A 21659-nucleotide genomic window follows, 5' to 3' on the forward strand; every position below is an offset into this window, starting at 1 on the left:
GACCACTCTTCTGGTTCTTGCCTTTCTCCGTGTTGCTGGCCTTGGAGCTGACCGTGGTGCTGACAGGAGTCTGGCACCTCCTGCGCCCTTGCTATCAAAGTGTGTACTGTGGACCTGCAGCATTGGCTCACCTGGTAAGAGCTTGTTAGATATGGAGCATCATAGGTCCCATCTTGTATCTGCTGAACCAGAATCTGCATTCAACTAGATTCCCAGATGATTCATATGTACATGAAAGTTTGAGAAGCATTATTTATCACTTTTTATTACTCTACTGCAGAATTACTGGGGATGTGAAATGGAGGGCTGAAGGCAGAAGGGGATTTTGGAAGGTGGGTAGAGTTGCATAGATTTGGTTTTTAATAGGATTGATCACTTGAGTGGCTGAGAAGGATTCCATGGTTGTTTGCAAGTGTGGGCTATACATGTTGGAGGCACACTTTATGCTAGGAGCTTCCCATCAGGTCATTGCTTCTGGGACCTATAAATGCATTGTTTGTACTGTTCTTTTGCATGCTAGAGGGTCCTATGGATCTCTATGTTAACTTGCACTATATCAGCTAGAAACTTTTCCAGACTCAAAATTATATCAGAGAAGTTGAGGTACAGGCCACAGTTCCTATGGAATGGTGTGTTCTTGATGGATGAGTTGCCTAAGCCATAAGCAATGTTGAGTTGGTGAGGTAGTGAAGCAGCCGTGCTGTTGACATAGGAAGCATAGCCAAGGATCTGGCTTCTTTTTGACTGTCAGTGTATAGGTCACAGAATATTAAAGAGTGGAGCACTTTCTAGAACAGAGATGGTGAACCGAAGGCTGTAGTCCGAGAGGAAGGTCATTTTTGAAGACAGCCAGGAAAACGGTTGGAACTGCAGTTTTGGGACTAAAATGAACAAACAATGAGGGAGGCCTGGGCCACTGAGAGGCCTAGAGGGTGTTGTATGTATGGGAGGGGGTAGCTCAGAGGCTGGATACAAGGGCTGTCTGTCCACAGGTACTGGAGAACTCAAGGGCTTTGTGTGGATGAGGTGCCACAAGCCTCCTCCTGGGCCATGGCTATGCTTTGGGACCTGCCTGTGTTGCTCATGAAATCAATGTTCTAGCACTGTGTGCAGGCTTCCTCAGCCAGTCCACTGTGGTGGAGCAGATGCCCTATACTTACTGCCCTCAGAGCTTTCTTAGCATTTGATATGCCAGGAGCTGGCATGGTCAGCCCATGGTGTTAGGCTGAATACACTCACTGGGAAGGACCAGGGTCTTGGCAACAGATTCATTGCATATTTGCACCTATGGTGCCATGGTAACCTTTCTTCTTCCCGATGACCTACACCTATATTAAAGTTTATAAAACAGTGGCTGGGATGGTTGGAGGATGCAGGGGGACAGAAGCCATGGAGCCTGCAGAAGTAAAGGGTAAGTTGTTAATTCTCCTGGAAAAGGTGAGATCTTGGGTCTCCTACCAGGAGAGGCCAAGAGACGGGGTTATGGGTAGCACCCACTGCACCCTTTGCACAATGGGAGGGAGGATGTATGACTTGATGGGCCTCCCAGTTGTGTGTTCATCAGCTGCAATATGCTCTTCTCAGGAGTTAGTTTGTGTCAGGGAGTGTCTGTGCCTCCTATACAAGGCTTATTATAAAAGACACCTGATGTCCTTGAGTGACCAGAGTTCTAACTTGGGAGTATGTGCCCACCTCCATCAGTTGCTACCAGTGTGTCAAATTCCCTTCTACACTTGGCTAGGACTAAGATTAATGAGAGGAGCAGAATGAGCCCTGCCGGTCCTCCTTTTACTAGTAGCAGGAAGCAGCCTCTTCTTTGCAGTGTGGACCAGTGGCCCCTGGACCCTCAACTACTACCTGAGGCTTCTCTCCTCATCAAGGCCTCAGAGAGAGGCCTGGGCTCCTGCCAAGAAGGTAAGATCGGGACCCAACCAGAACTCCAGCTTCCTGCATACGGTCAAGAGAGGGAGGCAGGCTCATGGGTGGCTGCAGTGCAGCCTCCACAGGACTCTTCACAGGGGCAGACTTTTCATGGAATGCCCAGGGTGGGAGGCCTTCCACACTGACCAGAGAGCCTTGTCCCTTCCACCAGCTCCAGTGCAGCAAACTCAGCCAGAGAGTACAGTGCAGCATCAGTGGCATCAATGCATTCACATTGGTCTGTAACCATCATCGTCATCCACCTACAGTTTGTTCAGTTTTAATGTTTTCTCATGGCAAAAAAATAAGGAAGCTGAGCTGAGAGTCTGAGTCTACACATTTAGCTGGAAGTATGCAGAATGGCTCTGCTCATCTTAGTGGGGGAGGAAGGTGTTCAGGGACGAGCAAGGACAATGCTGTTAATTCACTTTTGAAACCTGCTTTGGGGAGTAAGTGGCCGAAAACGTCTCTGTGTGACTGAGGTTGCTCAGGGCAGCCACCTTCTGGCATTAACAGATAGTGCAACAATCCAGCATCTTAAAAAAACAACAAAACAAAGCAAAACAATTTCTATCTACCTTGCTAGATGAATTGGGCATTTTGTTGCATCTTGGATGAAATGGTAAATCTGTACATTATATATGTACACCTCTACTTATACCTCTTTATCTCCATCTCTCTCGCTCCCGTTTCATGAGAATGCTTACTTACAGCAAGGATCCATTCACGTACGATTTTAAGGACTTGCTAAAGATATTTGAATACAACTTGTTCAGGCCAGATCATACATTATCTGTTGTGGATAAAACAAGTTTGGATTTAGAATGAAAATTGAGATAGAACAAAAGACTTGCTTAATAACCAGAAAATAAATGAGAGAAGTCCACATGAGCTTAATTAATTGGCTCAATATTTCCCCCTCTCTGTCTCTCTGTCTGTCTCTGTCTCTCTCTCTCTCTCTCTCTCTCTCTCTCTCTCTCTTTTCTTGAGACAGAATCTCACTCTGTCACCCAGGTTGGAGTGCAGTGGCCTGATCTTGGCTCACTGCAACCTCCACCTCCCAGGTTCAAGGGATTCTCATGTCTCAGCCTCCCGAGTAGCAGGGATTACAGGCACGTGCCACCACACCTGGCTAATTTTTGTATTTTTAATAGAGACAGGGTTTTGTCATGTTGCCCAGGCTGGTCTTGAACCCCTGACATCAAGCGATCGGCCCGCCTCAGCCTCCCAAAGTGCTGGGATTACAGGCATGAGCCACTGCACCTGGCTGGCTCAATATTTCTAACAGCTAAAAAGCTCATTTTGCTGCTCTGCTCCTCAGATCGACTTGCTCCCCTGTGCAGTGCTATAGTTGTGCTTGGGGACCATGCTGGGTATGGGAGTTTTTAGTCCTAGGACCCATATTTACAGTAATTCTGAGATTTCTCTGATTCTCTCTCTCTGTTTCTGGCTGGATCTCTTCTCACATGGGTCCTCATTCAAATCTATCATTTCCAGTTTTCCACAGCCCCCACCCTTCCCTACTACCTTACACTTGCCTGCTTCCTTCATCTTTATGACCTGTCTGAGCTTTGGAATATTTGAATTTGAGACCTCTGTCTGGAGTCTTTTGTCTCTCTTTGTCGAGGGGGTTTTCTTCTTGAATTGAACATGCTTTCTGCAGGAGTTATCACTACAACCCTATCCTTCCTTTCAGACCTTGCTCAAATCTCTCTGCCTTTGCAAAAAGCCCCTTCACACTCCTTCTCTTTCATCTCTAACCTTTTTGCAAGTGTATGTCTTGTGCAATCACTTCCTAAAATACACTATTCTATTTGTATTTCTCTATGATACATGCTTCATATGAAAATAATATAATAGAAATAATGGCCAAAAACAGAGGAACATTAGTTGTAATATAACTATTATGTTTGTGGCACATGATTTAAGGAAAATGACCGAAAGTTGCCCACTGACAATTGTTACTTATTTCTTCTAGGAGAGTTCTTCCAAAGTGTAGTTTAAAGGCGACAGGAAATAGCTGTAAGTTAATGAAGTTGGATTTGCTCACCTCCATGATGCCCTCTTGCCCGGCCCAATACTGCATTTAGTTGGTATGAGGAAAGCTCACAAAATCTGCAAAAAAGCAATGTTGGTTAAATTTCCTCTATTTAATAATTTTTTTCCTAATCTTAATTAAGAGCTTTTAATTTATTAATTAATCTTGTCATTGCTTTCTATAATGAGCATTTCCCATTTTATTTGTGGTTTTTAAAATGTGCCATTAATTGCAGAAATTAAATATTAGTATGATTTCATACTATGGTGTTATTGTCAAGCTAAGAGCGGTATCATTTCTTTAGTAGCATTTAAAATACCATGTTCGCTAATTATCCATTCCCTACTCGTATTCCATTGCTAAATTGCTACTGTGCTTGGAGGCTTTAGGAGTCTTCTTGCAATTTCAGTGGCTTAAGTTTTTTGTTCCTCTGCTTAAAAGAACCTCAGAGAAGAAGGCGGGGCTAAGAAGATTCCAGTTATAAAAGCTTTCCTCCTCCTGTGCTGAGAGACCAGCAGGATCCTTGGGTGAAAGAAAATCCTGCTTGATAAAAACCGCCACTTAGGGTATGTCATCAACTTTTGCTTTTTGCTTCTCCTTAAATGTTGCCATTGCTGTAACTTGTAGAATAGTATGAGTTTGTGTTTCTGGGAGGGGCATCATTTAGTTTTTCTATGAAGATTTGAAACTAAAGGAAGACAAAAATTTAAATTCCTCAAAGAGTTGTGGGCATAAGCAAAATGCGGGTTCACAGATATATCTAATCCTCACTTAGATTTATTTAGAAATGTTGAAATCTTTGCTGGATTTTTGAATGACTTTAAATACAATTACAGTTTTCTTTTTCTGATTGAAGGAGTTAGAAACTCCCTAAATGAGCTTTAATGAAAAATTCACTGGCATCTGAACTCTGCAACTGACTATCTGAAGCAATCCTATTGGGAACATAATAAAACAAGTTTTTCTTGAATCAAGACTATGGTGAAATGTAAATTAGCACCAAGAAATAATGCATTCAAATAGTAAATATTCTTTCATAATGAAAGGAGAGGGTATATTTGGCTTGTTTTTACACACTGTGTTTCCTTTGGTTCTTCCAGCCTGTTGAAACAGGCTCATCATTTGTATCATTCAGAGGCAAGAGAGAAACACTGAAAGTCTGGATGAATAATTAAAGTTTTATTTCCATTTAATTTTCAATCCAGTATGGCCAGTGCTGACTTTTTCAGTGTTAGGATTCTTGAGCTGAACATAAGGAAATGGTTATTCCTTAAGCCTATTCTATATGTGCTAATACAAAGATACTGATCATGATAGAAGTTTTAGCTTGTCAAAATCTTGACAGTGCAAAGAACTTACTTCCAAGGTTGTGACTTTGGATGCATATTTATTTATGATTTGGAAAAAAGCTATTATTATTAATAATATATTTATAATTATATTACAAATAATATAATTGTTATATAAATAATATAATTACATTATAAATTATAATTACATTACAATTTATAATACTAATTATTACTATCTTTGTCTTGCCTAAGAACTGATATCATTCTTGGCACCTGTGAAGACAGTAGGGGTCCAGGCTCCATAGGGACCCCTGCCTTTCCTCTTATTCTAAGAGGCTCTCAGCAAATAGCATCTTGGAGCATCACCTGCTGCCTGTATCTACCTCCTGTTTCTCACTTCTGCTTTTTGGAGCAGGATACCTTGGGGTCAATGACTTCGGGAGCCTCCACTGGCTTTTGCTATTTTCCTAGTTTTCATCCATCTATTCAAACTTAAAAAAATTTGGCTGATAGAGGCAATTAGAAAAACAGGATAATTCCTATAACAAAATAAATCTCAGCTATCTCCTGGTGGTGACTGAGATGTGGAGGCACAGATGCCTAGTGACCTTTTCAGGTATTGTAACCCTTGTATGCACCACTGCTATGCCCCTGCCAAAATAAGAGTGGAGGAGATCTCTCTGGATGGTGTCATTTATATTTGAGGCTCCTGCAAGTGTTATACTCACCATTTTCATGAATAATTGATGGCTCAAAGAGTGGAGATGGCTGGGGTTTGGTGTGGGGCCCTTTGGAGCATTTTCCTTAGAGCATGAACAAGTTTTTCCTCTCTCATTCAGTGTGCAAAGGAAAACATCTTGTTTCTCCTCCTATCCCATTTTTTTTTTTTATCAGAAAGAGACTTAGAACTAGACAATCCTGCTTGAAAATGACACTTTAGCACTGATTTGACCATGGTGATAGGTGGGCTAAAAAGCAACTTATAAAACATGCCAGGAGTCTTTTTTTATTAGGATAATAAGATAGCACACTATTTTTTTTGTATTGAGTTCAAAGGATGCATGAATATTCTGTTGTTCATGAGTGACTTCTAGACTATTTAAAATTATTCATGACCATTGATAATAAAAACAGTACCATGGCCAACATCTCCCCTCAACAAACAAAATGAGGTTTGTAATCCTTTGTTTAAATTTTGGCAGTGTACTAATATGTTATTAAGATGACAATCTATTTCTTCTTAAAGCTGTATTAAAGTGGCACAAATTAGCTTAATGTTTAAGATTGGATCTCAGGCCAGCCTGCTTGATTTTGAATTCTGCATCCACTACTTATCAGCTGTGTGACTTTGGGAAAGTTACCTAACCTCTCTGTGCCTTGGTTTGTCATCCATCTAAAGGAGAAAATAATAATTCATATAACTCATGAGGAGACAGATCCATGTAAATACTCTTTAAAGTATCCATGTAAAGAGTATTTGCATGGATCCATCTTGCCATGAGTTATATGGATTATTATTTTATTACAAGTACAGTGCTTGGCACATAATAGACATGACACAATACATAGCAGTTATTTATTACTGACATTTGGATGGTGTTCCTGGTCTGTTGGAGATGCATGTTTCATGTGCAAGCAGGACAAATTGTAATGTTCAGACGTTCAAGTTGTGACTACACAAGAACACAAAGCCAAAATTAACATGATATTGCCTCCTGAACATCCCATCAGTTACCTGCATGTGTTTCGAAAAGATTTGATTATATGCTCTGGAAACATTTTATTGCAGTTTAAGGACAGGGGGGTCCTTGGTGTGATCTGTGACCCAGTGGTCCTCTAAATGTGGTCCTGAGGCCACCTCATTGGCACCTGGGAACTTGCTAGAGATGCAGAATCTGGGGCTCACTCCGGACATCTCATGCTCTTGAGGTGGGGCCCAGTGCTCTGAGTTTTAATGAGTCCAGTGAGTCAGCCTGCAGGATGATGTATAGTTTCCTGTGTGAGAAACTGTAGGAACTGTTGGTCCTTAGTTTGTAACTGCTCTCTCTCCTGATAGGTATGGTAGGTCTATTGTGAAGTTTTGAAAAAATGTGAACGGTGTTTCAAGAGTCCACCTTGATTTTAATTTTTACTGAGGTTATCTCTATGGTGGTAATTAAGATTCCATTAAATTCATCAGGCCCATTTGAAATTTTTGAGAGTAAAGACCATAAATAAAAATAATTGAGATTATGGACTAAAAACACGAAAGCAAAGTTTTACATAGTTAAACAAGTAAATCCTAGAACTGGACAAATCCTTAGCTGTCTCCCTATGAAGGTCCCATCCTTTGGGCCTGCCATGGAGAGAATTCCATTGAATTTTACTTTAATGGCATAGCTTCAACTTGCATTCAGGACATTCTAAGAAATAGCCAGGCTAAGTTTAGTGCTGTAAGTCTTGTATGGCCGTGCGGGGATATTTACCACTATGTGGCCCAGCATGCTTTTGGCATAGACATTTTTCTTTTAACTTATTATTTTGAGATAATTATAGCTTCATAGGAAGTGGAAGAGGAAAAAGTGCAGAGAGGGTCTGTGTACCCTTCACCCAGTTCCCCTCAATGGTGACACCTCACATAACTATCATATAAGATTAATACCAGAGAATTGGCATTGGCACAATGCAAAGGCTTTATCAGATTTCACCTTTTTTTTTCTTTTTTGAGATGGAGTCTAGTTCTTATTGCCCAGGCTGGAGTGCAATGGTGTCATCTTGGCTCACTGCAACCTCCGCCTCCTGGATTCAAGTGATTCTCCTGCCTCAACCTCCTGAGCAGCTGGGATTACAGGTGCCCATCACCACGCCTGGCTGATTTTTTGGTATTTTTTTAGTAGAGATGGGGTTTCACCATGTTGGCCAGGCACGTCTCGAACTCCTGACCCCAGGTGATCCACCCCCCTTGGCCTCCCAAAGTGCTTGGATTACAGGCATGAACTACCATGTCCGGCCCCAGATTTCACCACGTGGACATGCATTCATTCATGTGTGTATAGTTTAATGCAATTTTATCACATGAGTAGATTTGTATAACTACTGCCACAACCAAATTTTGGAACTCTTCCATCACTAAAAAAGCCCCTTCACTCTGCCCCTTTACAATCACCCCATCCTCCTCATCCTACCTGTCCCCAAATGCAGGAGTTCTTTTCACCCTGGCCTCTGTGTGAGGGAATGTGGGTTTGAAGTTAGTTTATGGATGCTGCGAAGCTTGTAATTGACTATGTTCATCCTGTCAACCTAAAATAATCAAAAGGCTCAGGATCCAATTAAAAGAGTTTATTCAAGTGCAAAGATGAGAGCAGCCATCCAGACAGCAGAATGACAGCAAAGGATGGTGATCACTGCACCTGGGATGGGGAAAAGGGAAGATCATTTATACAGGCAAAGCCAGAGGCACTGAACAGAAACACCTTTTCTTTTTTATCTTTTTTTTTTTTTTTTTTTGAGATGGAGTCTCACTCTGTCACCCAGGCTGGAGTGCAGGGGCATGATCTCGGATCACTGCAACCTCCCAGGTTCAAAGGATTCTCATGCCTTAGCCTCTTGAGTAGCTGGGATTACAGGTGCCCGCCACCACACCCAGCTAATATTTTTGTATTTTTAGTAGAGATGGGGTTTCGCCATGTTGGCCAGGCTGGTCTCGAACTCCTGACCTCAAGTGATCCACCCGCCTTGGCCTCCCAAAGTGCTGGGATTACAGGCGTGAGTCACCATGCCCGGCCAGAAACACATTTTCTGTATGAAGGCTACCGTACAGATGTAAGATTTGATTGACTACTATTGTTTATACTCTAACGGGGTTGCTTAACAGTCTATTGTAAAGAGGTTACAGTCGCAAGGGTCTCTGTCTCCAACATCATTAAGTCTAGGTTAGAATGAAGGATGGGGAGTCCGGTTAAGGTATAACATCTCCATCTGGTTTTGTACAACCCTTGCAAAAGTCAGTCAGCAAGGGTTGTGCAAAAATAGCCGTGCTATGTGACTTTGTTTTCAGAGCTTCACTTTCCCCATTGGCATAATCAACCTGGAAGGTCCTAAAATTTTATTTTCTTTTTACAACTCCTTTGCTCTGGCCATTGGTAAGTTTAGGGCATGATTTCTAGTGCCCCCTGAGGACCTTGGAACAGGCTTCCCCTGTGGCTGGATAAGCCTCTCACTTAACCAGTCTCTTTCTCTTATTTTATCCTCAGCTCGTTTATTTCTCTTTGGTTCCTTTGTTTTACGTAATATTTTAGTAAGTTTCTTCAATTCTTTCTGCACTGAGATAAAATATAAACATTTAAACTGAAAAAAAACCTCTACCATGTCATCTCTACTTATTATTTATATCTGACATTTTCCCTCCAGCCTCCCTGTCTCCCTTTCCAGAGCTGCCTAAAGTTATGTGTGTTTGCCTTCCTTGTTCCCCATTCCTGAGTGTGTCTTTCTACTGCCCTCACAGCTGAATTGGCTCAGGATACAATTCCTAGATCACAATCTTTTCCCTCTTAAAAAAATGTAAACACTGTTCCATTTTCTTCTAGTTTATAGTGTTGAAGAAGATAAGTTTTATACCAGCCTGGTTTTTCTCCTTTAGTAATTTTTTTCTGCTATATTGCTTGTATGTTTTTATGTTTATTCTTTTTTTTTTTGGAAACAGTCTTGCTCTGTCACCCAGGCTGGAGTGCAGTGGCATGATCTCGGCTCACTTCAAGCTCTGCCTCCCAGGTTCACGCCATTCTCCTGCCTCAGCCTCCTGAGTAGCTGGGACTACAGGCACCCGCCACCAGGCCTGGCTAATTTTTTTTTTTTTTTTTTTTTTAGTAGAGACGGGTTTCACTGTGTTAGCCAGGATGGTCTCGGTCTCCTGACCTCGTGATCCGCCTGCCTCGGCCTCCCAAAGTGCTGAGATTACAGGCGTGAGCCACCGTGCCCGGCCATTTTTATGTTTATTCTTATACTTAAATGATTTCATCTGGATACCTCTGGCCCTATTAATTTTGCTTGGCAGCAGACCCAGTGATATTTTTATTGTGAAGACTCAAATCTTTCTTCATCTCGGGGAAGATTTATTCTGTTGATTTTTTGATAACTGTCTCTTGTAAGTAGAACATTCTCTTCTTTGGAAAGGCCTGTTACTGACATGACGAATCTCCAGTGTTCTCCATGGCTCCTCTAGCAATGGCCACAGCCAGGTGTGGTGCAGCTGTACCAAGGTTTTCCCTCCTTGGTGGGGTGGGATAAAGTGGAGGGACACAGCCCCATGTCCCCTGCTGCCGTGCTCTGCCTGCCCAGTGCTGCTGGCACTAGGTTACCATGCAGGGCTCCAAGGGCCAGCATCCACTGCACATCTCAAGCACATTCTCTGGTTTGACATTGGGTCACACGATGCTGCCAGTCTTTGCCACACCTGATTAGGGCGCAAGTTTCATTAGAAATAAAGACGACTGTCAATTAAACATTTCACTGGTGGGTCTTGAGACTTCTAGTCTCAGCTTCCATTGTGCCTGGGGAAGCACCTCACTCTCTCTTCTCCTTGGGGAGGCTGTAACTAGAAAGCAATAAAACAACAACAACAAACTGTCCCAAGCTGGAAAAAAACAAAAACAGCCAAAATTGAGTTTGCATGTAAAGAGAGCTTATGATCAATGTGAAAATTTCGGATCAATATCTGGTTAGAATCAGTAAACTATCAGGACTTCAGAATAAGGGGAACATGCTGGGCAGAAAGAAGAGAAGGGAGGCTGCAGTCAGGATTTTCTTTACCAGATCAAAACTCTAATAAAAACAGAACTACTTTTACAGTGTTGGGGGGAAAGTGTTGAATGCAATAAGAAGACATCCCCATGGATGATAAGCTTCTCACAGGTTCCTCCTAGGCTTTGCTGTGCTAGGATCATCCCCAGGGACCTTCTCCGGACACTGACAGAGAAGTCCAAGGTGGGCGAGTCAGGAGCGGAAGGACTCATGCTGGGCATGGACATCCCAGCCCTTTCCCCTTTTTTTCCAGGGACTTTTGGATCGCAGGATCTGGCAGTGTGATTTTGTTACTTCTCCCTGGCACATGACGCATCAAGGGATCGGCTTTCTCCCCCTGCCTTTCCCGTTCTCTCTCTTTCAGGGGCATCTCCTTTTCTGCAGACCCCTTCCTCTCACTCTCCAGGGACCCAGCCGCTCTCTTCCTATATCGCTTCTCTTGGATCTCAGGCCTTAGGTTCCTTCTTCCAAAGCTTCTTTTACTTCCGAGCCTGAAGTCCTGCAAGAATGTGTCTAGAAGGTCAACAAACCTGCAGTCCTGGGATAGCTGCTGTCTAAGACTGTATGCCAAGACCCAGAGTCAACCAACTTGCATATCAACTGGTCTCAGAGAACCAGTTGAGACTACCAGCTGCTGAGAAAGGCATTCGGAATGTCAGAGGAGGGCTATTTGCTGCATGTCTTAAATGGCTTCCCAATGTTTTGTTCGATAGAAATGTGATTTGAAGGCAAAAATACCCCTTTTGTGTTGCAGTGAAATAAACAGTTTTTCATTTCAAGGCAAATGAAGTCACTTCCTAAGCCTTGGTGCCCTACTTAGAAGCAATTTGCTGTAAGGGAATCATAGTGAATACCTTGCAGGATTGATGTGTGGTTTTGCAGTAATGTATGTAAAGTGCCAATTAATACTCGCAGCTTCTCTTTGAAATGCCTGGGGAGAGAAGTAAAAGAAGCGCTTGTTGTTTTAAACAGTCTAGACCAACCATTCGGAGTGCGTTTTAAAGCAGTGCCAGTCTCTGAGGTGTGGGAGGCCTGTGGCTGGCCTGGGATGGGCGATCTGGATGGAGGAGTCATGGCCCCTGGGCTGAGGGTCTGAGAGCTGAGTGTGGCTGAGTGGTGGGTCTGCTCTGTGTCTTAGACATTTCTGCATTCGGGAGTTATAGAAGGTGACGTGGAAGTAGTTTGCAAACCGAAGGAGGATTTGCGAGGGGGTATTGATTCAATCAAACTATTCATCCAATAAATATGTATGCAGATCTCCTTTATGCACTGTGCCAGGCCCTGGAAGTCTAGTGGTGAACAAGATACAGTCCTTGGCCTCAGCAAGTTAACAGGGGTCAAACAGATCATTAAACAAATCATGATGCCCACAGCTTGGTGCAGGTTGAAGGGGCTACACAGGCAGGTGAGCACTTGCTCAGCTTGGGCATTGTGGGGCATCTCCCTGAAGAAGTGATAAGTAAGCTGAGCCTGGAGGATGAGCAGGAGATGATAGCTGGAGGGGTATGGGGAAGAACGTTCTGGACAGAGGGTGGGACCCCAGATAGGAAAGCCAGGCCCAGAGAGAGAGGGAGGTGGGCACAGTCAGGCCGGGGAGGTGGAGACCAGCAGGGCCCCTTGCCAAGCGCAGAGACAACGCGAGAGCCTTGGAAGGGGTGAGGAGGAAGGACTGCCGCTGGGATGTGGTGGGACAGACAGGGAGGAGCTTGGAGCCAGGAGGAGGGGACTCGGAGACACGGTGTGCGGGAAGGATGGTGCTTTCATTTACTGTGTCTGCAGGACAACCCCAGAGGTTGAGTAGGCATTGACGGGTTTTGTCCCAAGCTTGGGATGTGGGTCTGAGTTAGAGTTTGGGAGACAAGGGGAGAGGGGCCTCCTAAAGTATGGGATGGGGGCATCTTAGAGTGAGAAAAACAGAGCAGGGACTCCAGGAAGCATTGAATGACAGATAAGGTTTTGCAATGCCCAGGCTAGCAGCCTGCTCCAGAGCCCAAGAGGGAAGTCTTGGGCGTTAGAGTCTCAGGATGACCTGGGACATGCTGACCCCCAAGCCCTACCCACCACCCTTCAGGGGCAGGGGTCTTCTTTTCTGCCTGAGGTCCAAGTCCTCTGGCCAATACAGGCGGCTAGCCATAGTCTGCTCTGTAAATTCCCTTTATCCTCAATTCATTACTTAGCAAGTAGCTATTGCAAGCCCCTCCGAAGTAGTGCACTGTGATGCATGTGGTACAGACTGCCCTTTCAGAGCTTGCAGTCTGGTGGGGCCATGAACTTGGCCACTGCAAAGAGGGGGCACCCAGGAGGGGTTCCTGACTCAGGGGTGAGGGGCTAGGGAGGATGTGCTGAGGGGTGGAAATGCCATTGGGGTCTTGGAGGGTGAAGAGGAATTAGGGGCAGGGGCACAATGACCAAGGTGGGCCGAATGGAGCGTGGGACATTGCACATGGCAAAGGGGAGAGGGTGGAGGGAAAACGGAATTGGGGTGAAGCTTTGAAGGAAGCCCTGTTACTGTTTGTGACCCAAACTTATCCCCTCCACCCATCGTCACAGAAAAGATGTCCTTTCGGGGAGCCAGGCTCAGCATGAGGAACAGAAGGAACGACACTCTGGACAGCACCCGGACCCTGTACTCCAGCGCGTCTCGGAGCACAGACTTGTCTTACAGTGAAAGCGTAAGTCATGCGCATCACCTGTTTGAAAGGTTATCATTTTAATCTTCATAAGGTGTCAAATCATGCATTTGCACGTTGACTTTTAGGAAATTTTAAATGCCATGTCTTTAAAATTCCTTTCACTACTTAATGCTCAGTGCTCTTGCTTCCAGTCTGAGTCTTGAATCTCAGTCCCTTCTCCAGCTCTATGGCAAGTGTCTCAGTTTGGGTCCATCTGCATTTGTTCTTGTAATGGCCTCCTAGCTGCACTCCTTCGCACTGTCTCTCCTGGTTCCAAGCCAGCTTCTGCGCTGCCTTCAGGACACAGACGTGCCTAGTCATGGCTTTTTGGGTGAGCTGGAGGCGGGGTTGGGTGCCAGCGGGAGGTGTGTCCTTAGCACCTCTCTGCCTCTCCCTGCCTGGCTCTGCTGATGCTGGGCTGAGTTCCCTCCTGCAGGTTTTCCACCCACTCTCAGATCCTGTCCAACACTCTCATATCCTGCCCAACACTCTCATTTGTCAAGAAATTAAGACAACATTCCAGCCTGACATCCAGTTCTCTTGGACTACGGTGTTAAAAGTCAGGATAGCGGCTAGCTTTGGAAAGTAGGAATTGGTGGTGGGGGGCAGGTCTGGGGTGTTGTTTAGGATTTTCATCTCACTGGTGGGTTCCATGGGGGCTGACTTTGTGATCTATCATTGAGCTGTAAGAAAACACACACAAACACACACACAAAAACCTGCTCTCCCCTAGCTTGGGTCTACCTCCCAGGGCCCGGGCTAGGCAAGTGAGGCACCCCTGATGCAAAAGGTAAGGAGGTGCCAGCCTTCAGGGGCTACCCCTGCACTTGCATGCCTGGGGGGACTGAGCACCTCCTTGCACTTGCTCCCCAGTCACACCTCAGTCCTGGCCACAGGAGAAGCAAACAGTGGGCCAAGGGCGGTGGTAGCTTTTCTGGTGATTTACTCCCTTGCTGTCTTCCTTCAACCCCAGTGATGAATCACCTCTGGCAGGGCTCTTCTGGAGGGGTTCACCTGGCCTCAGCATCAGAGCCCTGGGAGATGGACAGAGGCTGACTCTTTCTCGAGCCTGCTGCTGCGACCTTCTGCTGGATGGGTCTCCCCTCCTCAGCCCCTGCGGGTGACCCCCTCCCAGATGCAGGCATCCCTATGGGTAGAACTGCTGAGATCATGCAGGAGCATCTCAGTTCTTGGGGGGGTTCCTTTTTGTCCCCTAAGCACATGCACACCTCTGCAAAGTGCATTTTCAGAGGGTTTTTAAGCAACAAAACAGTTTTTAAAAATCATCACCCTTCTTCCATGATCATTGATTACACAGCTTACACAGCTGTTTTCTTCCTGCCTGTTAAGTAGACTTGAAATTAGTCAAGTGGATGAAAAAATTACAAGTAAAAATGGGCATCACAGACTTTCAAAACTGTACAGGTGAGCACTGAAGCTATTTTTGCTTTCAAAATGTTTATGTCGAAAGATACATAGAAAAGAATGTATACAGGTGAATTTCCAGCTTAAAAAGAATATTGAAAAAAATGTTCTTGTGCCCACCACCAGCTTGAGAAATAGCATATCGCCTCCATGTGGCCGCCCCGTTGGCTTTCCTCTCTCCTGTCAGAGGTTATAACCACTATCCTGAATTTTGTGTTACCCATTCCTTGCTTTTATTTATAACTTTATGACTTGAGTATATGTATCTCTCTAAACAATACATTGTTTAGTTTTGTTCTGTTTTGAACATCCATGGAATTGTACTATGAGTATTTTTTGTGAGTTCCTTTTTTTTTTCTCTCAAAACTGTTTTTGAGATTCATCCACGGTGAGATGTGTAACCATTGTTGATTTATTTCACGGCTATGCTGTGCCCTACTGTGTGCTTATGGTTATTCACCCTAAGGGGGATGGCATGTGGATTTCTGGTCTTTGCTATGAACAGCAATACCACTTTTAACATTCTTAGATGTGTAAGCCATGTCTATCTGGAAAATATTCTTTGAGTTGAGGCTTGGTGGGTGAAGGTAAACATCCCTCTTTCATGGGTTTAAGACATATGGGTTTAAGACATATGACTTATGGGGAAGCTTATGTTCAAAGGATTGGGAAGATAAGGCACGTGGTCACCCTTCTCTGATACTGCAGGACCTGCAGGGGCAGAGGGTGAGAAAGGAAGGGGGCACATTGTGAACTTCATTCCAGGAGAGAGGACTTCCTCCTTTGCAGTGCATGGCTGGTGGCAGCCTTGCTGGTGGGGATAAGAAGTCAGGGCTGGCTCTGGCACCAGTGGCCTGTCTTATGAGGCCAACTGTGTGTAAAGTTGTCTGAGAACTCCGGCTGCCAGTATCTGGTGACCTGTGGGAAGTGGCACTGGATTGCCGGGGAGAGGAAGCTCCTAGCAGCCCCACCTCCCCACGGAAAGGCAGCCCTCTGAGGCTGAATATTTATTGCCAGGCAGCTTTGCCAGGCATTCTGGGTGTGCAAGTCATTCATGGGGCAATTCTGCCTTTCTCCACCAGAGACTCTTCCTCAGGGAGGTAACTTTACTGGCAATAGTGGACAATATTCAAGAATGGTTTTACCTGTTTACTTCCCCATCCATGATAGATGGGGAAGTCTCACTGCCCTCCCCTTCAACTATGCTGGGTTGTTGATTGCCTTTGATATTTTTACTAACCTGGTGGGTGTGAAATGGGATCTCACTGTGGTTTTCCTTTGCATTTGCTCATTCTGAATGAGGTTGAGCTTCCTTTCATATGTTTATGGGTTATTCTCTTTCAATGAATCCTTACTCTTGTCTTTGGCCATTTTTTTCCCATTGGATTGTCTGTCTCATTCTTACTGATGTACAATGCTTATATATTCTGGCTACCAATCTTATGATGTTTCATACATGATGCAAATACCTTCTTCCACTTTGAGGAATGTAGGTATTTTTAAAGGAGTTTTTCCTTTGTTTCCAAATAGTTTGCTTCTGCTAACTTAAGGGAAGCTTTTGGTTTATAAAGGCTTTTGGTTTTTTGTCAGAATTAGGTCCCAGATGTGCCTAACTACCTCTCCCATGGAGGGATAAATACAATTATGAAGGGTTTTTGGAATATGTCTTCTTTTAAACAGCAAGCATAAGAGGAATGGGAATCTGCATTGATATATTATTTATGAAAAACTATCATCCAATGCCTATATTCTCCCTGGTAGCCTTAGAAGTGGAAAAACATAATTCGTATGTATATAATACTGTTTATATATAAGATAAGCCCAAATCACTTTTAGAAAAATTTTCCATTTAGTTATAAAAATTTTAATGTATGCATCTTTAAAAAAAAACTTTGTGTGCTCTAAAGGCATGAACAAATGCTGGATGCTATGAATATGTGGTAAATCCTTAAAGCCTTTGAAATGGGGTTACATCATATTTAGTATTCATCAATATCAGCAAGGGGTGAGAATAAATTAGTAATGTGTTATTCAATGTTCTCTCTCCAAAGGACTTGGCGAATTTTATTCAAGCAAATTTTAAGAAACGAGAATGTGTCTTCTTTACCAAAGATTCCAAGGCCACGTAAGCTACTATTTTCCCTCCATTTTTGCTTTCCGCGTTCAAAAAAATTATCAACCACCCTTACAACAAACAAACAAATGCTCCCTAGTTTCATTATTAAAGACGTCTTCATCTTATAATTCTCAGAAACATTGTGTGCGCAGGAAGCATCTGGCAAGGAGCTTATAGTTGTTACTTAGAGCTATACAATTTTGTTTGGTATTTTCAGCTTTGGCAATAGTTGGAAAAGTCACTGAAGGAGGCTGTCACTCTCTTCAGTATTCCCATGAGATTGGGAACCCACCTGAGTGACCTTGGTAATGAAAGTTGTTTTACAGCAGTTGGCTGGCAATACCATGCATGCGTACATATGTCCATCTTACTGGCTCCTCCGTCAGGCTTTTCTTCCCTGCTGTTGACTTTAGGTCTTTCTTTCTAATTGGGTGTTCATCTACTCTAAGTCTCATGTGTTTTGGAACATTAAGGCTGGGTTACAAAAGCAGGCTTCACCAGCTCAGCCTACAGGAGATCTTCAATAAATGTTGATGAGCAAGTGAGTGAGTGAATGGGTCGACTAGTGCTCACCCTTTGTGCAGAAGATGCATTTGAATCTAATTAAACAATTTTCATCCTACCTCCCACTCTCCTTATTCCTCTCTGCCCCTTCTTTTTTGTTGGCTGGCAATGCAAGAAAGAGTCTAGCTATTAATTGCAAGTTGCTGCTGTAGTTTATAATGAAAAGACTCTCTGTTGAACAGAGGCAATGAACAGAGGAAGGATATAGAAATAAGGAAAAAAGCTTTAGAACCAGCTTTGGTTTCAACCTTGACTTGGCTGGCTCCTCACTGCATGGCCTTGAGCCAATTATTCTCTTTTCTAAAGCTAATTCTCTTATCCTAAAAATCTAGCAAAATTATACCTCATGGGTTGTGGTATTCAATGACGCAGCATATAAAATACCTACCATAATGCTTCAGAGCATAATTCTTACTTCATGTGAATTCGAAAATGAACACCAGAAAAACTAAGAGATCTCTGCTTTGTCACTGGTATAAACTTATGTATCATGAGTCATTCTGACAAAGTATAAGCTCTGTAAGTCCACTGTTTATCCCCTGTATGTTTCATGAATGGGACTTACATACTGGATTGCTAATACTATCAACCTCCTTGCAAGGAAGCTGTTATTACCTTTAAGGCAAGTGAGGCCCAGAGAGGTTCAGTATTTTACCCATGGTCACATGTCCAGTGGAAGACGGATGAGAGACTTAAGCCCAGGCTTTCTGATTCCAAGGCTGTGCCTTCTCTATACCCTCAGTTGCCTCCCTTTCTAAGAATGGCATTGCTTTGGGCAGAACAAATTCCTCAAGATGTTCTCAGTTACAGATGTTCAATCTAACTGGCATAAGTGGAAGCTGGAACGGGAATTCTGTGGGGTGTGATAATGGGATCTTGTGGCTGAAAAGCACAGCCAGATCCAGGGCTTACACAATGTCGCCAAGACTCTGTCTCTTTCCACCTGTTGTTTCTGCCCTTCTCTGATGGACAGGCTCTTCACTATTGGAGGCAAAATGGTCATTGTTGGTTGTGCGTTATCAGCTTTCCATTTGCCAGTTAGAGCAAAGAGGGCCTTGCTCCTAGCAATTCCATCAAAAGTCCTGGGCTGATGTTCATGGCTCTTAATGGTCTTGCTTGGAGCATGTGCCTATCTCTAAACTAATCCCTGGGGCTAGAGGATGGATTAGTTGAGTTGGACAGTGGAATATGTTGATTGGCAAGGCTTGGGTGATGTGTCCAGGTGAACTCAGTGCAGAAACGCATGATTCCTCAAAGGAAAATCAGGGCGCACTTACTAGTGGAAGGGGAAGTAGATGCAGGTTAGGGAAACCTATGGCTGTCCACCTTACAATGCTTGATTGCACCTCAAGTCTGGGTCAAAATGAAGGGAGATGTGGTGGGCAGCCACAGCCCTCAGCAGCACAAGTGGAGCACAGGAACACCTCAGGGTCTTCCAGTTCCCATCTCAGAAGGAATGCAAGGATGCAGGATTCTATAATCTCTGAATTCCCCATGTTTATTATTTCTCTCTCTCCATAGGTAGTGGGATCACTCCATGTAATCTAAGTTACCCATCAGACAAGGGCATCAAATGAAGTGATGATTAATTATATTGATACCCTGGTTTTGCTGTTACTTGCCACACTAGATGACATAAGCTGCCCAAGTCTCCCCTGAGAGTTCCCAGGGTTGCCACCCTGGTGCTAAGCCCAACCCACCCTTGCCTCTCTACTCTAACTTCTTTGGATGCCACTGCAAGATGGTGCCGCACCTTTGCCCCTGCAACTGTGTCCTCTGAAATGTGCTGCCAGCTTAGGAGCCACCTTCTGGCATGCTATGAGTAGTAAGCTCCTAGGTCTGGGTTTGTTCTAGTCACTTCTCACTTCCTTGGCCGTGCTGGGTTCCAGTAGAAACAGAAAGAACGCTACCTTCACAACAGCAGCACTGTGCAACAGAACTTCCTGCCATGGTGGAAGTATTCTATGTCTGCACCATCCAATATGGTAGCCACTAGCCACATCTGGCTATTGATCATTTGAAATGTGACTAGGACAACCAAGGACTGTTTTTAATTTATTTAATTTCACTTAATTTAAATATAAAATTAAATAGTCATGTGAGGTCAGTGGCTACCATATTGGACAGTGTAGTTCTACAGGATTAAGACTTGGTCCAAGGGGGTAGAACTAGGGTCCTGATGCTTTCCTGTCCTCTTCATTTCTCCTATCTTTCATCCCTATTCCTCCTTCAGGTATCTGCACTCCTAATCCCTTCCTGGCAATCTCTCTTCTCCATTTATAAACCAATTCATACAAATTGGTGCTTAGAGGGCTACCAGCCCATAGACCGGAGCTGCCAGGCAGCTCTCTTGGTTAACGTCACCTGCGACACACCCCTACCCTTAGCAGGGAAAAGGGCTCAATAGTCTGTTTGCAGTTACAGCAAGAACAGGTGGGGCAGGGAATTCTCTCCCCCATCCCCCAATAAGCTTGGGTGGTTGGACAGATCCCAAAGGATGGTGGAACAGTGGAAGCTATGGAGAGAGAAGAGGAACATCAGGAAGCAGCCTGGGCTCAGGAAGTGCCCTAACGCTTAGGAAGAGAGAGGGCTAAGAACATTATGCTCAATTCTGGTTGACATTTTCTTGGCCACACTGAGTAATGCCCTGGGAACTGTTCCAAAACAGAGGTGGGTTTGCTGCTGGAGGGGGATTTTGGATCCAGTCTCTAGCTCAATTGTTATAGCTTTAGAAAATATTAAATGCCTTGAGAAATATTTTGAATAGGGATCATTTCCATACTGTGTGGTAATTAAGACTTTCGGTTACAAGGAGCTCAACTACCTAAACCTAAAGAGGAGATTTACTATAAGGAAAAAGAAATGCCACCTAAGATCAGAGAGTGGCCAGGCCTCTGGAGTGGTTAGAAACAGCGACTGATGAGAGGGTGCTCAGCAGGTCCCCTCTGCCCATTCCTGCCTCCACCTCTCCCTGCACACCTGTTCTCTTCTCTCTCAGAGTAGCTATGATTGTGTTGTGGTGCCTGATCTTCCATGTCACAGGCCTAGACCTACAGAAAGACGGGAGCAGCTCTTTTGGTCCTCATTTCAAATTCTTAAGAAAGGGATGCCTATGTCAATCCTGGGTTAACTTCCCATCCTTGGGCCTGTCAGTTATGAACATTTCCACAATTCAGTTATATGAACAGGCTCATCTTGATCCTACTGTGTAGACGAGGCTGGAGAGAAGAGACAGTCTCACTGGAGTCCATGTCAATGCACCATCTCTAGCAGGGACATGCCTCGATGTAGCTGCAGCAGCATCCCCAACCCCCAGGAGAGCAAGCTGCTGAGGATTGCTGCTCAGAAGCATTTGTTCCTCATTACGGAATCTCTTTGTTGAGTGGCTTTGGGAGTTACCCTGGGCTTCCAGTACTTCAAGAAGATCACTAGCAGCAGAGCAACTCCAGGTGAAGCCAATTGCTTCCAGGCAGCAGAAACTTGGCCACAGTTTGGCTGGGAATCCATCTGCTTCTGGACTGGTCATAAAATTTGCCCATAAAGCAACTCATTTCTGCTCCTATTGTGTTTTTAGAAACAGTCATAGAAATGCATATTACTATTACCATCTTATAAACAAAAATGTGACCTCCTGCCACAGAGTGCTTTTAGAATGAATCCTACATTTTGCCATATGTTAAATAAGGTGAACAGTGAAGAAGATCTTGAAAACATAGCCCTTCTCTGGCCATGAACAGCTATGTATACTTAAGCTTGTATTCTGGAAGGAAAACATACCTACTTTACAAAAATCATTGAGGATACAAACTATTTAAAAGAAGACCAATCAATGTATTTATTCACTCATTTGTTCA

The 21659-nt window shown here is 44.1% G+C and overlaps 1 protein-coding gene across 4 annotated transcripts in view; it reads left to right on the top strand.

Moving 5' to 3' along the window:
- Positions 1 to 4463: 4463 nt before the first annotated feature.
- TRPM8 (transient receptor potential cation channel subfamily M member 8) overlaps positions 4464 to 21659 on the top strand; it is a 100319-nt gene continuing 83123 nt past the window's right edge. For 2 of the 4 annotated variants that reach the window (XM_003278553.4, XM_030803467.1), the window contains exons 1-3: positions 4464 to 4524; positions 13579 to 13700; positions 17177 to 17250. In XM_003278553.4, the coding sequence (XP_003278601.1) occupies positions 13584 to 13700; positions 17177 to 17250 (191 nt within the window). In that variant the 5' untranslated portion in view covers positions 4464 to 4524; positions 13579 to 13583. The remainder of the gene's footprint in view (positions 4525 to 13578; positions 13701 to 17176; positions 17251 to 21659) is intronic. The other 2 variants (XM_030803469.1, XM_030803468.1) reach the window with 1 other exon arrangement.

The sequence above is a fragment of the Nomascus leucogenys genome, chromosome 22a (assembly GCF_006542625.1).
Source record: "Nomascus leucogenys isolate Asia chromosome 22a, Asia_NLE_v1, whole genome shotgun sequence".
Classification (NCBI taxonomy): Eukaryota; Metazoa; Chordata; class Mammalia; order Primates; family Hylobatidae; genus Nomascus; species Nomascus leucogenys.